The sequence below is a fragment of the Hemibagrus wyckioides genome, linkage group LG24, assembly GCF_019097595.1.
Source record: "Hemibagrus wyckioides isolate EC202008001 linkage group LG24, SWU_Hwy_1.0, whole genome shotgun sequence".
Lineage (NCBI taxonomy): Eukaryota > Metazoa > Chordata > Actinopteri > Siluriformes > Bagridae > Hemibagrus > Hemibagrus wyckioides.
Genome location: NC_080733.1, coordinates 10,859,576 through 10,877,184, shown reverse-complemented (window position 1 = coordinate 10,877,184; position 17,609 = coordinate 10,859,576). Strand labels below are relative to the sequence as shown.

The following is a 17,609-nucleotide window of genomic DNA, read 5'->3' as shown; positions in this document are numbered from 1 at the left end:
TTAAAGATATGTTTCTGATTTATTGTTAAATGTTTTTTTAATAAATAAAACTGATTGTAAAAAAATAATCTAACTTAAAAATTATTGTAAAAATAGCATAATAGTGATCTAAATATTTGTAAAATAAATAAATAATAATAATAATAATCATAGTAAATATTATAATAGTTTGCTTTAATAAACAAATTAATTTATATCACACTTTGACCTAAAGACCTAACCCTAGGTTCAGATTATTTTTCCAGTTTTGATGCTAAATGTTTTGTGTGTGTAGTATAAATATTAAAAAAATAAATCAGAACACTTTTTTAAATATATCTATTAATAAACAAAGTAACTAGAAATTATTTTTTTTGCATTTCATTTTTTTAATAATTGCAAAATGACTAGAAGCAGCTGATGTTAAAATTTTCTGCTTTGACATTTTACAGTTTTATTTTGTCATCTTTAGTGTTAAATATGTTTGGTTTATTGTTTATAAATAATTTTTTAATAATTAATCTAAAACATTAAAATAATATAAATTATAAATATCTTTATTATTAAACAAAAGTATTATTATTCATTTTTGTATTTTAAACATAATTAAATCATTTTAAACTGAATAGAAACAGCTGATTTTAAAATTTACTTTAAAACTGTAAAATTTTACAAATGTTCACACATACAAATACCTACACATTTATATTTTATTCATATTATTAAAATATTACAATGTAATTAGTAATTATTATAATAAGGTATTATTACTATATATAAACTACTGTATATAATCTTGCTGGCTGTATGTTTGCAATATATTGCAATATTATATATCTATATATAATGAAAGATGAAAAGGACAAGACCACATAAAGACACACTGAGCTGAGGATAAGCAAGCAAAATGTAAAGAAGAGGATAGTTATTATGGAAGATGAAAAGTAGAAGGCATTGTAACCAGTGTAAACGTCTGCATCCTTCATGAAAGAAGACACAAAACTCCTTAAACTGTGCCAGTGGACCTCTATTTTCAACTTGTCCATAGAAAGCAGAACTGGGATATAAAGTTAAAAATAAAATTCAACAGAAAAAAGGCAGATATTTTCAGTCTCCAGGCCTAATTTGAAGATTGTAAATGAAAGGATCTCAGACTTTTCAGAGGTTATGACATTTATAAGGATACAAGCTGGGCTTACTTTCACAAAAAGTACATTTAGAAAGAGAATTAAACTTCAGTTTGTTCATTTTCTCCCACTAAGTTGAAATGAAATACTTGACCATTTTAGTTCCTTTGTATATTATTGTTATGATGAGTTGCAACAGAGCAATGTTTTCTGCTGCTGCATATTTAAGCTTGTGTAACACTGAATTATTCTGCGGAAGTGATGCAAATATACATAAAAAGCAGATTAAGTAATTTTAAAACCACAGATAGATAACACTCAGCAGGACTGCACACTCAACAATTCTGCTGAAGTGGCAGGAAAAGGCCAAAATATCAGATCAAATGAAATAATAGCATGAACTGTGTGCTTTCCAGCAAGAGACTGAAGCCTTGCATAAGTAATGCACTGCGTTAGATACATGGAAGAGAAAAACGTGCGCATTAGTGCCAAAAAATACACTTACAATACCACATTTTCTTTTCGAATAGAAAATGGATATGAATTAATTCTCATAATCGTGCTCTGAAGAGTATACAAAATTTTACACCTGACCATCTATCAGGGAGTTTATTTCTTTAACCCCATCACCTCAGTTGTGCTCATTAAGGAATTTCTACCCTTAAAATTTATTTATTTCTGTGAAAGGTGCTTTTTTTTTCTATACAAGAAGAAGCCGCCGCCTTTATCATTGCCACACATACATTACAGCACAGTGGAATTCTTTTCTTCACATATCCCAGCTAAGGAAGTTGGGGTCAGAACGCAGGGGCAGCTATGATATAGTGCCCCTGGAGGAGGGAGGGTTGGAAGCCCAGAAGTGGCAGCTTGGCAGTGCCACCCCGATCTTCTGATCAACAACCCAGAGCCTTAACCACTTGAGCTACCACCACCAATAACAAGGTGAATTAAATTGTTATTATTCATTTTAAGGATCATGACAAGAGCAACACTTTTATTAAAGTAATACTCTGAAAAGTATAACACCACCAAGGCCAATGTTGCTGTACACTGAAGACATTTGGAATTGAAATTAAAAGATGAAAATGTGCCAACAGACCATAATTTCAGCTTTTAATTACTGATATTTATATCAAGATGTGTTAAAACAGATTAGAACATGGCATCTTCTTTCTGAAGCCCTTGTGATCAAAAGTATTGGATCATGTGAATGACAAGTGTTTCTTTTTACCCATGTGAGCCCTGTTAGAATCATTGCTTAAACAATTAATACACTATATTGCCAAATGTTTTGGGACACCCCTCACATGACTGCACACCAGTGCACAAAGCAAGGTCCATAAAGGATCCATGGATGAGTGAGTTTCTGTTCTAATTTAACCCAAAGATGTTCTGTCAGGCTGAGGTCAGGCCAGTAAAATTCCTCTATACCAAATTCACTCATCCATGTCTTTATGGACCTTGCTTTGTGCACTGGTGTGCAGTCATGTTGGAACAGGAAGGGGTCATCCCCAAAGTTGGGAGAATAAAATTGTCCAAAATGTCTTGGTATGCTGAAGCATTAAGAGTTCCTTTCACTGGAACTAAGGAGCCGAGCCCAACCCCTGAAAAACAACACATGAATTCAATGCTTTGGAGGGGCGTCCCAACACTTTTGGCAATATAGTGTAACTCCGAATGTCTTCTCTTGGTTTGAGGCCTGCATTTGTAGTTAAACCAACATTAAACAAGAGAGCCATCTATGGGAGTAAAGTGAGCCATTCTGAAGCCGAGAAAATAGAGAACATTAGTCAGAGCTACGGCACAGGCATTAGCCATTACAACCATATAGAACGTTCTGAAACCTCTGGTGTACTAACAACCGGACATTAAACAGGGCAGCTGAGGAAAACAACAAGAGTTAATGACAGACACACTGTGAGAGCTATGAAGTAAATGTACTTAAATATACACTTACTGCTGCTTGCTGTCTCTTCAACTTATCTCTGTACTCTTCCAGCTCCTGCAGGTTAAGATCCGGGGGAAGTTTCTGTAAGCACACGCACACGCACACACACACACACACGCATGCGCACGCACGCACGCACACACACGCACACACACGCACACACACACGCACACACACACGCATGCGCACGCACGCACGCACACACACGCACACACACGCACACACACACGCACACACACACGCACACACACACGCACACGCGCACACGCACACACGCACGCACATACACACACACACAGAGAGGGAGAGAGAGAAGCACAGCAAATTCAGGACACTAAATTCACAATGTTTTAAGAAAGAAATTAAAACAACAATCATCCAACATTTCACCCCGATTTTAATTCACCTCTCAACTGATCTCTTCAAAAGTAGTTATGTTTTGAAAAACGCAGATGTAGGCACTGCATCATACACAATGCCTCTGAAGGACAGTTCAAGTAATAATGCGCAACATTTCCCACATAAATAAAAATCACCTCCAAATAAAGAAAGCAGTGTATGAATAAGAGGAATTACTTTCCCCTTGCCTGCTCTCACTCATTTATAATGCTGTTTGCGATGCAACACTAAATCTAATGAGATTTCACACCCACAATAAATGGATAATCCATCAATCCTGGATTTGGCTACAATCTTCACACGAGCCCACATGCACGGTTGGCCGCTCGACTCTGCCTACATGTATTGTAGAAATGCAGTTTCAGGGTTCATGCTTCCTGCTCGTTTGATTGAGAAAGTGATGGCTATACTCGTGCCTTGAGAAAGTGTGGTTGATTTCAGCCTTGGCAGGCGGTCCAGGGGGTTAATACAGGTGTTAAACTGAGCAAACCCACCTCCAGCTCATACTGCACCATGTCGGTGGAATCGTTGGAGAAGTACACCTCCTCTATACTGTCGATGATCTCCTGCTCTGCCTGAGGATCAATTGGCTGCTCCCTCAGCTCCCTCAGCTCCTCCTGAGAGAGAGAGAGAGAGAGAGAGAGAGAGAGAGAGAAAGTAAATGAATATAGATGAACCAACGCTTATTAAGAGTCAGCATTATTTTCTCGCATATGATCATGGGACAAAACGCGGTATTTCTCACGAAACTGCAGTCCAGTGCACCATTTCTTTTTATAAATACATCTGCATTTAAGACCATCGCTAAGCACTTAATACTGCTACCCTGAGGGGAAACTCCTTATGGATCTCAATAAGGATTAACACAGGCACATCAATAATGGTAGAAAAACAGCAGCAGACACAGGGCTTTGCAGACTTTGAAGAATGAAGCTGGGAAGCAGACCTACATGATGCAACTTTGGTTAAAAAAAAAAATTATGGGGGTAACTCTTGATTGAAAACTGTGTCTCAATTCTCTACCTTACATTATAAACAGATCAAATGATCTGAGTTCAAATTCAAGGTCTTGATGCTCACATACAAGACCATGTCGGGATCAGCACCCACTACCCCAACCCCCTAAGCTCTTCCTGAAGCTGATGCTCTCTCCCTCAAGCAGATTATTTAACAAGCAATGCCTGGTAGACTGTACTCATTGAGGCATGAGCTCCCTTTCCAGAACATTCAAACTGACTGTCCCTCAGGGATGAGATGAACTTCCAACCTCAATCCGAAAAGACAGCACAATCTGTCTAAATCTTCTGGCTAAAGTTCCACCTTTTCTGCGAACAATTAACTAACCCCTAACTTGCAAAAAATCAGCCATTCATTCAATCAGTCAATCAGCACTTACACTTACTCTTCTCGTCTACATGCTTCTCTACCGCTCAATTAAAAATCTTGCATCGTAGCACTACTTGATGTCGTCTTCTTCATCTATATCGCTTTGCTTGTATTTTCTCATGTGCTTTATATAAACAGTAACCTATTTTCAGCCTATTTCAAGTCAGTTTTAAAAAGAATGGCAGTGTATGAAAGGAGGACGAGCTGGTCTGTGCAGATGGTAGCCATAAGCCAAGGCAGTGCAAATGGCAGTATGGATATTACTGAAAAAATGTTGATGCCCTGAGGAGGTAAAGGATATTTTTGGTGGATGAAAGCTGGCTTAGTCGATTGCGTCTGGTCAATTTTAAAAAGCTCTTTCATGGTTTGGCCTTCTTTACTAGCACAGAGACTATGTTGATAAGCAGCAACAATTTTATTTAACCCAGTCGAACCATTTTCAGTAAATTCACTTCTTTAATTTCTCTCTATATATTTGACTTGGACACACTGCTAAATCTGAAGTTTTTATGGAGTTTTATAAATATAAAATCAACTGTGAGGTGGACACAGATGGTAATACACAGGTGATTGCTATTTCTCAGTGTGTGTCTATTTGTGTGTGTTTACACATGGTGCATGATGATGGCCAGCATCCCATCCAGGGTATATCCCCACCTCATGCCCAGTGTTCCTGGGATGTGTTTCCGTATCCACCGTAACCCTGACTAACCCTGGAAAAAGTTGTCTAAAGAGAACAAATAAGCAGAGAAGCACTGATAACTGAAATGATAACTGAAATGTGGGTTTTCATTCAATTTGCCTCCTCAGACATTTTTTCTGCTATTCCTTTTATGTGAATGTGTCACAGCTAATTTATGCTCTATTCCTTCTTCTTTTTCCAGTCGTGTCTTTGCATCTATTTATTTGATCACTTCTGAATGAACAGTTTCAATGCTGGTAATGATTTCCCCCAAAACAATTTAATAACCTTCTCCGTGTTTATTATTTTAAAGAGCTGTCGTCTTTCTAGTTTTCGCCTTTCTTTCTCGGATGCCACCGATTCTTAATTTGCAAAGCAGATGTTGACTGTTTTAAGTCATTAGACACCTTAATGATGCATGATCGAATACAAATGACATTTAATTAAAGAATGTCAAAGTTTGAGTTTGCTATTGTTTCAGTAATATTTAAAGCCATGGAGTTATAGTTTTTAACAGGAAAACAGTATTTAGTGAGCACAGGATTCTGCTGTGAAGATCATTTTTCAGCACAGCAGCAAACCTTTGCACTCAATTGCCTACATTTATTTAAAAAAAAAAAGAGGTATTTTTTAGCTACACTATGCTACAATACAGCATCTGGAGTGATATGGAAACACAAGAGTAACTGAAAGCCCCTTGCTTTAGGACACTAGCAGGATAGTGCACTGTTCCCAAACTATAAAAAGGTTTAATTGATAGGCCTGTTTATAGATTTTGACTGGTGTTTACTAGTGCTGACTGGCCCATTGTAGTCTTCCCGACAGTCCGGGTGCAGCTGAGGATACAAACTGTTGTTAGATAAAAGTACTGGAACAATATAAAAAGGGAAGCTGGTCAAAAACAGGCAGCAGAAGGTGAACAGGCATATCACAAGAAGATGGATAAAGGATTTCTCTTATAGCAAAGAAGGAAAGAAAGGAAGCCAAAGCCAGCAAACAGGAACAAAGAAAATCATTTACAAAGAGTCAGACCAGAAATTAAAATAAGCTCCACTGTTGAGAGATGAGAGGAGCATGTCTTTGTCAATAGAGGCCAATTTCAGAGTCATTTTTAAAAGTGCGCTGAGAAAATGGGGAGAAAAAAGAAGCAACGTTCTAACCGCTTTCTCAGTAATATGTGCCGCTGCCAAGATGAACCAGAGCATCTTTTCTTGTCTGGTATGAACGTAAAGAAACAGAAAGCTCCAGGGTGGCTTCTAACTGTCAGCTCAAGTTTCATGGGAGAAACAGACTGGACACAGCGATTAGAGCTCAGTGTATGAGCCACAGCTACTGCAGCATCAGTACACTGGAGACTACATGAAATTCTGTTTGCATGCTCAATTTCTTTTTAATCTGCCCATTTTTCTGTCTGTCAATGTTTTTTTACACCAGGTGGGAATTTGCCATATCTGTAAAAAGAAGATTGTAACACATTTGTGCTATCCTGGCTTTGTGACTATATGGCTACCTGAAAAGGGGGCGTGGCTACCAGGTGCTGATGCTGAATCAGTAAATAAATAAATAAATAAATAAATAAATAAATAAATAAATAATCAAGATGGCCGACGAGACATCTTACAAAACTCACATTTTTGCAGACATATCAACACAGTTTGTATTTTAAAATGCAAAACTGAAAACACAAGGAAAGTGTTACATGCAAGTATTACACGTTACTAACTAAGGTTGGAAGGATTGTGGTCACCCTGGACATCACCTTCTCCATCCCACGGCTAGGTGACTCTGGGCCCTGAAGCCAACACGACATGGACAGTTTATTTCCCTCAGAGCTATAACCCTCACTAACCACAATGGACTCCTACTATTTGGAAATAATTATGAAGCTACACGCAAGTACATGATCCACAAGCATACAATAGGAAGAATATCTATAACACCGTATGAATATGTCCACTAGTCCATAACAGAATGAAATGTGTATATGTATATAGTCAGATATCAATTCATTTAGTTCTTTTACACTGTGGCTCTTCTAAAAGCTCCATGTTTCCATCCAATTATATTTTATGCTGTAATATCTGTGTATGACAAATTCCTCACATGTATAACATGCCTAGCAGAAAAGTCTTATTCTAAATAAGGCTCTAAGGTATGTAGAGTTGACTCACTCCGTGATCAAAATCAAAAATTTTGATCACCTCTCCAAACCCAACCCTCTCCAAACCCCACACACACACAGACCAGGCATAACATTATGACCACCTGCCTAATATTGTGTTGGTCCCCCTTTTGCTGCAAAAACAGCCCTTACCCGTCATGCACTGTGTATTCTGACACCTTTCTATCAGAGCCAGCATTAACTTCTTCAGCAATCTGAGCAACAGTAGCTCGTCTGTTGGATCGGATCACACGGGTCAGCCTTCACTCCCCACGTGCATTAGTGAGCCTTGACCACCCATGACCCTGTCACCGGTTCACCACTGTTCCTTCCTTGGACCACTCAATAGATTCTGACCACTGCAGACCAGGAACACCTCCACAGGAGCTGCAGTTTTGGAGATGCTCTGATCCAGTCGTCTAGCCATCACAAATTGGTCCTTGTCAAACTCGCTCAAATCCTTACACTTGCCCATTTTTCCTGCTTCTAACACATCAACTTTGAGGACAAAATGTTCTGTAATATATCCCACCCACTAACAGGTGCCATGATGAGGAGATAATCAGTGTTATTCACTTCACCTCTCAGTGCTCATAATGTTATGCCTGATCTGTGTACACACACACAGAGTGTTACTTAAACGAACAATCGCTTACAAACTCATCTCTCACGTCTATTTTACTATTTTTTTATTTTTTAAAGCTTTCTAGCATTTATATCCTAACCTGTTTAAATCCGAAAGCTGTGCCAGAGGAGCACACCTCACAAATACAGTAACCTGCAGGAACATCAAATATGTTCAATAAAGATTGAAAAAAATGCACATTTAAAAAAAGAAATTTACACACAATAAGTACTAATATTGTCAATTGTCCAAAGAGTATAATCAGTGTCCTGCTGGTCCAGCAGCAAGATCCTGGAAGGTCCAGGCGTAAAACCTGTGCCAGATAAAATACGCTGGCGACCCTGAACAGGGTGCAGCTAGAAGAACGACAACATCCAAAGAGTATGATTATTCACTGGAAATTTTGGAGGGATACAAAATTATGACACTATTGGATTCAGACTCAGCTAATATGTTTAACTGTCTTTTGCTGACATCACCTGGTTGCACCTAGTGTGGGGGTGTGTTTGGGGAGGCAAGGGAGAGGAGAGTTTGGGTTTAATGTATTTACGTGCAGGAGTTAGGGGAGTTTGAGGAGCAGGAGTCATCAGTCAGAAAGAGAAAGAGAGAACGATGCTTAGAGAAAGCAGTGATGTGTAAAACCTTCAGATGATTGCCTTCTGCTCAGGACTTCGAAATGACTTTTCCCCTCAGATGTGCTATAATCTTTATAAGACTGGAGTCTTATTCGAATTGTTTGTTTTGCACAAGTCAAGTTTTCCTATCAAGACAAGTTCGCAGAGGCCTCACTCAATTCTTCTCCCAAACATTGCTGCACAAATTATAGCGCCATGCCTCGTACTGAAACAGGGCTCTTTTTCAATGTGAATACCTCTCGTCCCTCTGTTCGCCACGCACAGAGGAATTCGCACATAAAGGGCGCGGCCACATCTGTGAGGCAATCAAACTGTTAAACTCGAGTGCTATTAAATGCAGCTGATCAAAAAATAATATGTTCTGTTTCATTTAAAAGAACAATAAACAAGCGTGTTGAGATGCGAGGCGAGGTTAAGATAATGTGATGCTCCCCCTCGTATCACTGCTGTCGTGATGATGCTGATGCAGACGTCTTACTGTCACTCATTCACAGCCTCATGAGCCTCATAGCCACATGACTATGGTGCCATCTACTGGACAAAGTATGAAGAACTGACCCTGGGAAGAGAAACCCTGAGGTGGGGCTGGGCAATATAATGATTAAAATATCGATTAATTGTGATAAAATATTTCATTGAACACATTGAGATTATATGTATCTGTATTTTTAGAACAATTCCAAAAAATATTAAAAATATATATAAAATATTTTTCTTTTTTAATTTAACAACAGTCATTTCTTTATTTCATTTTTAAATTATTTGTTAAATATTTTGTTTTCCACAGGCTTTTTCAGGCACTGTATCATGATACATATTGTGTAGTAGAGAAAAGTCACTTTGCTTCATCATTGTTCATAACAGTGACTATACAATGATAGGAAATTTTCAGCCTCCAGGGTTAGAAAGTAAAAGTTCAAATGTTCAAAGAATTACCCAAGAATGTATAAACAACTCCTATCACACTGACTAAACAGGAGAGAGTGTATACAGTGTGAAATACATGTGACTGTAAGGTTTAATCAGCATGAAATTCATAGTAACATGACCTCAGGATACGTCTGAAGCACAAATAAAGGGAACTGATAAAGTTCAGTCCAACAGTCAGTAGTGACTAACACTTACCAGTAGTGACAAGGCAAAAAAAGGGTTAAAAACAAGCTTCCTGCTTTCTGAGTGTATTATTATGGATATCTACATGACCCTGTATGGACTTGCTTTTGTTCACAGTGTGAATGTGGTGAAAAGCCTGTTTTTAAGCAGCTACATACAGATCTAATCTCTCAATCAACCGCATTTATTCTAACGAGTCCCCACGCTTCCTATGAACCACCACTTTAAAGCCACTAAAACACCCATAATGTTCTGATTAAAAGTTAAATAATAAATGTACAAAATGCATAAACTACACAGAATGTAATTATAATGAAGCGTACCGTTCCAGCAAAATACTCAACACTACGATTGTATGATGACGCCCAATAAGAGTGTGTCTTGAAGAGTTATTAATTTTCAGTGAGCTATGTGCCAATAAGGACAGTGGTAGCTCAAGTGGTTAAGGCTCTAGATTGTTGATCGGAAGATCAGGGTTCAAGCTGCCACTGTTGAACAACTGAGCAAATCCCATAACCCTCCCTACTCCAGGGGCGCTGCATCACAGCTGCCCCTGCGCTCTGACCTCAACTTCCTCAACTGGGATATGCGAAGAAAAGAATTCCACTGTGGTGTAATGTAAATGAGGCTTCGTAGAAATAAAGGCTTCTTTTTCTTCTTAATGTAATGTTGAACATCCACTAAGCAAATTAGTTTCTGTTACTAATCATCACAGAAAGCTGACGAGTCGTTCCCTCAGCAGCCTCTCTCTTTCCTGAAGCTAATAAGATGCAGCTTGTCTTGTTAGCGAGAAAACAGCCATGGAAGTCTAAGTCCTCTGCATCGAAGACTTTATCAGCGTGGAAAAATTATTGATGTTGTCAAAACATTTCCTTACAGAAAGATTACGCACATTGATCATTATACAGTACTTAAACAGCATTTTCTAAAAATAAATAAATAAATAAATCCATTTATTTTTAGCTTTAGATTTTAGTTCAGCTGCTTTTGTCATACAAGGTCATGTGAATGAGTTCTGTATAGAAACAACAGCATTCAATTCGGATTAATTGCATTCGAATGTAGTTTTTAACAATGGACATTGTCTCAAAGCAGAATAAAAATCACTAGGTTTAAAATTTTCATTTATATTTATCCCTAATGAGCAAGCCAGAGTAAACGGTGACAAAGAAAAACTCCCTGAGAGAAACTTTGAGAGGAACCAGCCTCAAAAGGGAACCTCATCCTCATCTGGGTAACACCAGAGAGTGTGATTGTAAATAATGTCCTTTCTACTTCATCATGATATAGTCGTATAGTAACCAGCTGCTTCTGCGTGATATAGAAGTACGAGCATCAGAGTGATTTCTGGATTTATTACATATTTAACGTGTATTCCTTCCTACTGAACCCATCAAATGTTCAAAGTTAGAACAAGGACATTATAATCATATATTTTGAACAGCCAGCACTAAAGTCCAATCTTATACATGCACACAATATATGTAACCTTTACACACCACCTGCTGCAACATCAGCTAACTGTGTACATTACTGCTCAGTCAGCAGTCTTTACACTGTATGTTCAGTTCACTTTGCTAAATTTCTTATGATGTTTTTAAACAGAAATTTAATGCTGATAAATGGCTGTGTTTATGCATTATTACACTGCTACTGAGGTCGACCGAAAATACAATTCATTCATTAATCACAGTTGTCTATGACAATTAATCAGCTACCTAGGTTTCCTAACAGAGACATGCCTATATAAAATGGGGTTAAGATTGAAAAACAATGTATTCTGCACTTAGAGAAAGCTTTGAGACAAGGTCACACTGCGTTAAAGTATATAAAATCCTTGTGAGTTAAAATTACTGATACTACAACAGCCCTGCTCCATAATTTATGCCAGTAAATGTCTCACTGCGTCTCATATTCAGCACGGTTCAGACCACCACAGGAAGCTGCATCACACGTAACAGAAATGTGCGCTGTGTAACAAGAATAGCTGAATGACGTTAATTCTCTTTATCACTAACTGGACCTCAGAAAGCCTCGCTGGGGCTCTGTGTGACTTTATGTGGTGAAGTTTCACTCTGCTTTCTGTGTGACTTTATGAGGTGAAATTTCACTCTGCTTTCCAGCTCATTATAAAATTAAAGAATGCTCCACAACGCAATCTCCATGACCTCCATCATTATCCATCTGACATATGACTTTCAAAGCGGCAGGCTCGGTGCCAGTAGTCACAGTTATCTGACCTCTGAAATAGCATATTTCACTAAATGAAACAAAGAGCAGCTGAAAAACTCTGCAAAGGTCAGTGACTGAACTACGTGACCTGATTATTTATGAGCAGTTATGCTTTAAACACTTCTATACACAAGTCAGTAGTAGGAGTGGGCAGTGTGGGAAAAATCACGATACTTTGATTTGGCCTCCAAATTCCCCAGATCTCTGTCCGATTGAGCATCTGTGGGACATGCTGGACAAATATGTCCAACCCATGGATGCTCCACATGGCAACTTGCATGACTACTAAAAAATCGCTTCCGCTAAAGCATGTGTTCTGATGACACTTATGGATTTGATCCAAAATGAATCACAAAGCATCACATTAGTCATCATTGCACATACTGATTATGATTACTGACTACTTCATTGGAACAGACTGAAATATACAGTTAAGGTCATAAGTTTACATACCCCAGTCGAACAGTGGCTAAATGATTTTCATATCCATCCTTTTTACACTGAGGACGACCGAGTGACCCGGACTCAGATATGCTCAAGAAGGCAACAGAATCTATTAGCAACCCGGGGGGTGTAAACTTATCTGTCTTCTGGGAAACATGTAAATATCTTGCATAGCTTCTGAAGGGTAGTACAGTAGTCTTTAAACAAAATAAGAATTTACCCCGATCATCAAATACAAATCCAGCACTGCAGGTCAGCGTCATGTTGGATATGGACACTCGGCATTAGATCTGAGGCATAAAGATCTGTGCCATGGATCCCTACCATAAAGACCAGTGGATCCCATTAATGCTCTAGTCTCTTCAACCCGCACTGCATATTTCAGTCTTTCAGCTCATTAATAAACCCTTCATAACTATACCAAGTAATACAGCTGTGCTCCAAAACCGTGACTGAAGCTACAGTTCCAACACATCCAGTAAATCAGGTACACTGGTTACTTGACAGAGATGTTGTGAATTAAGATTGTTTTTAAATCCTGCAGGAGGATTACAGATTGCCCAAATCAGCAGTAATGCTATAATATGAAAATGTCGCCAAAAGAGAAAAAGAAACAATCATAATGCCCAAAAGCAACTTTTAAAGGATTAAAGTGAGACCAAAAGAAGTTAGTAAGGTGCTCTTCGGAGTTCTAGGCAATACAACACTGCCAATATATAACTGGACACAGGCTATTGTGCATCACATCTGACTAGTCGTCCTCAGTCACACCCGACCAAGCCCTTAACTGAAGTATAAGAATCTGATACTATCCATCATCATACATCAGACATCAATCTTTAAACATACAGGAGCTTAGATACTAGCTAAACATATGTTTTTGAGACTGAGGCGCCACATATGATCCATGATTCCTTCCAGGTATATCATAAGCAGGATACACAAACCTTCCTCTTCTTCTGATTTCAGCATAATGCCCATAACACTGCTCTGTGTACTGACTGTATAACAGTGTAAATTTGCTGTCCCCTCAAAATAACTCAACACACAGCCATTAATGTCTAAACCGTTGGCAACAAAATTGAGTACACCCCTAAGTGGAAATGTCCAAATTGGGCCCTTTACCCTCCCCTCTGTCATGTGACTCGTTAGTGTTACAAGGTCTCAGGTGTGAATGGGGAGCAGGTGTGTTAAATTTGGTGTTATCGCTCTCACATTCTCATACTGGTCACTGGAAGTTCAACATGGCACCTCATGGCAAAGAACTCTCTGAGGATCTGAAAAAAAAAGAATTGTTGCTCTACATAAAGATGGCCTAGGCTATAAGAAGATTGCCAAGACCCTGAAACTGAGCTGCAGCACAGTGGGCAAGACCATACAGTGGTTTTACAGGACAGATTCCATTCAGAACTGGCCTCGCCATGGTCCACCAAAGAAGTTGAGTGCACGTGCTCAGCGTCATATCCGGAGGTTGTCTTTGGGAAATAGACGTATGAGTGCTGCCAGCATTGCTGCAGAGGTTGAAGGGATGGGGGGGTCAGCCTGTCAGTGCTCAGACCATACGCCGCACACTGCATCAAATTGGTCTGCATGGCTGTCGTCCCAGAAGGAAGCCTCTACTAAAGATGATGCACAAGAAAGCCCGCATACAGTTTGCTGAAGACAAGCAGACTAAGGACATGGCCAGAACCATGTCCTGTGGTCCAATAAAACCAAGATAAACTTATTTGGTTCAGATGGTGTCAAGCGTGTGTGGTGGCAACCAGGTGAGGAGTACAAAGACAGTCTTGACTGTCTTGTCTACAGTCAAGCATGGTGGTGGGAGTGTCATGGTCTGGGCCTGCATGAGTGCTGCCGGCACTGGGGAGCTACAGTTCATTGAGGGAACCATGAATGCCAACATGTACTGTGACATACTGAAGCAGAGCATGATCCCCTCCCTTCGGCAACTGGGCTGCAGGGCAGTATTCCAACATGATAACGACCACTGCCTTGCTAAAGAAGCTGAGGGTAAAGGTGATGGACTGGCCAAGCATGTCTCCAGCCCTAAACCCTATTGAGCATCTGTGGGGCATCCTCAAATGGAAGGTGGGGGAGCGCAAGGTCTCTAACATCCACCACTCCTGTCATCCTGGAGGACTGGAAGAGGACTCCAGTGGCAACCTGTGAAGCTCTGATGAACTCCATGCCCAAGAGGGTTAAGGCAGTGCTCGAAAATAATGGTGGCCACACAAAATATTGACACTTTGGGCCCAATTTGGACATTTCCACTTAGGGGTGTACTCACTTTTGTTGCCAACGGTTTATATATTAATGGCTGTGTGTTATTTTGAGGGGACAGCAAATTTACACTGTTATACAGGCTGTACACTCACTGCTTTACATTGTAGTGTCATTTCTTCAGTGTTGTCACATGAAAAAATATAAAATATTTACAAAAATGTGAGGGATGTACTCACTTTTGTGAGATACTGTATACTATATCACCCATTTTCTGCCTCTAAAACTCACATATGCATTTTATTTAAAATAATACAAATAGTTCACTAAATTAAAGAAAACCAGGTCAACTCACCTTGCTCGGGACCCTGAAGCTCTCCACAGGACTCATATCTGCCATACTCTCCTGAGGGCTTTTCAAGCCCTGTTAGGAAAATAAAATAAAACCTAATAAATGCATGCCAAATGTAAAAAGCAGAGAGGTGTAACACAATACAGTTATTCAGCGTGGCATCACAACAATGAAAACATTATATGTCCAGACACAGAATATCAGTTTCACGGAAATAAAAACAAAGTGGCCTGTATTGCAGGATAACTGATATACAAACCGTGAAGCTTCAGATTTAACAATAGTAAAACACCAAACCTTTATAATAGTTCATACGCCGTAATGACTGAAGGCTGTTATAATTCTGAATACATAAGATGATCATGTTTGCATTAAGGTCTTGATCATGTGTTTTAAAGGTAACCTACGTCGCCTGTTTCCCGTCAACACCCTTGTCGCCTTGCTTATCTTCTATCTTAGGTTAATAATTTAGTTATTTGTTTCGTTTGCAATAAAACACATACGCTCCCAAGATTAATCAGACGGACTGCCATGTTATTGGCATGTTGATCAGGGTTTACAGTTAGCACACAGCTTCATTTGATTGCCACCTTGCTAACTGCACTTCCGGACTTCTCACGTCTCTGACATCAATAAAAGAGAAAGAGAGAGAGAAATAATCAGATTAAGACTCACCTGTCGGGACATTAAAGATTTAATTTTCTGCATCTTAAAGTAATTGAACGTCAGTTGTAAAGACTAGGAAAACAGCGTTAACACAAGAAAGTATTTTAAACAGCGAATCAGATGTTGCTATGCCAGACAGCTGCCATGTTTCTTCTGTCCCACGTGACAGGTACAATTCCGCGGTGCAGTATGGGATATGTAGTTTAAGCTAAATGTGTTTGCCTACAATTGCTAAAACGCTCCTTACCTCTGTGCTCAAAAACATGCAGCTTTGCAATAGCTGCGAAATTGCAGTAAACGAACAATTTGTCTGTTAGTGTCTAAATTGTCTTTTCTTTCAGCGGGCTCTCTCAGGAAGATGAAATATAGCTGTACAGTATCTCTTCATCTCAGTCAGACAGGATGTCAGTAAAGCTGATAACTGTGTGGGTTTTAATGGGAGGAAAAGTAGCAGTGTGCATTTATGGGTGATATCAGTGATATAAGATAAGGTGACAGGAAATATTCGTGTTGTTTTAATCAATACAAGATGTAAATATCAGGAAAGCTGGAATTCTGATCCGAAAAGAATCGAGCTTGTTGTTCCAGTACTTTTGGAGATGTCCAGATACTTTTGGCCATACAGTGTACAATGTGTGCATGTATGACTGCTTACTGCTGCTTGTCTCAGTCGTGTCATCTTCTATCTATCATCTATCAATCTGCAGCGTATAAACACTCCTCACGAAGCGTGTTCATAGTGTTCAGTTCTTAACAAAATACACAGACCAAAAAAGAAACCACAGATGCTCAAATCAATTCAGATCAGTTATGTGAAATGCCTGCTGAAATCTGATAGGCTGAAAGTGCTTTCAATATGACAATTTAAAGATGTTAATCAGCATAGACTAGGGGTGGAAACTAGAGAACCTGAAGAAAACCCACAAACCACAGGCAGAGCATGCAAACACTGTGAACACAGGGCAAGGGCAGGAATCAAACCCCCAACCCCAAATGGAAAGCCAAAGTGCCCCCTAGGTTTGAATAAAGCAAAAGAATAAAGGGGAAAAATAAATTTCTCCTCATACAAATATGTGCACAAATGTGAATCATGCCCCCAGTGGGTCCATACCTGAACAACTATTCAAGTTTCATGATGATAGCTCAGTGTTAACCATGTCAAATGCTTGCTGAAACCTGACTGGTCAACAGTCGAGTTGTTTTTACAGATTAGGACATAGATGGATCATACCAATTTTCAGCAGGATTCAGAATTACGATTCTTGACTTGACTTGAAAAGCTTCTTGACTTGACTTGACTCTAAGACATACGGTTTGATCTACATTATTTCATTTTAAGAATTATGTGAAGAAAACTATGACAAAGGAAGAAGCAAAATCCTAACAATTTCAGTAGGACTCCAGTACCTTTAGAGCTTTGAGCCTTGATACTAATTATAAATAATAGAAAAAAAATACTACCTCTACTACTACTATTACTACTAATAATAATAGATAGATAGATAGATAGATAGATAGATAGATAGATAGATAGATAGATAGATAGATAGATAGATAGATAGATAGATAGATAGATAGATAGATAGATAGATAGAGAGTGTGATTATAAATTATTATAAACACCGGAGAGTGTGATATGA

At 38.8% G+C, this 17,609-nt stretch overlaps 1 protein-coding gene across 3 annotated transcripts in view; it reads right to left on the bottom strand.

The window, feature by feature from the left end:
* Positions 1-16,130, bottom strand: part of vps50 (VPS50 EARP/GARPII complex subunit) — a 153,097-nt gene extending 136,967 nt beyond the window's left edge. For 2 of the 3 annotated variants that reach the window (XM_058377732.1, XM_058377734.1), the window contains exons 1-4: positions 15,979-16,130; positions 15,307-15,375; positions 3,948-4,070; positions 3,064-3,135 (exon numbers count right to left, since the gene is read on the bottom strand). In XM_058377732.1, coding sequence (XP_058233715.1) covers positions 3,064-3,135; positions 3,948-4,070; positions 15,307-15,375; positions 15,979-16,011 — 297 coding nt within the window. In that variant the 5' untranslated portion in view covers positions 16,012-16,130. Of the gene's footprint in view, positions 1-3,063; positions 3,136-3,947; positions 4,071-15,306; positions 15,376-15,710; positions 15,854-15,978 lie in introns of those variants that run through there. The other variant, XM_058377733.1, reaches the window with a different exon arrangement.
* Positions 16,131-17,609: the final 1,479 nt, after the last annotated feature.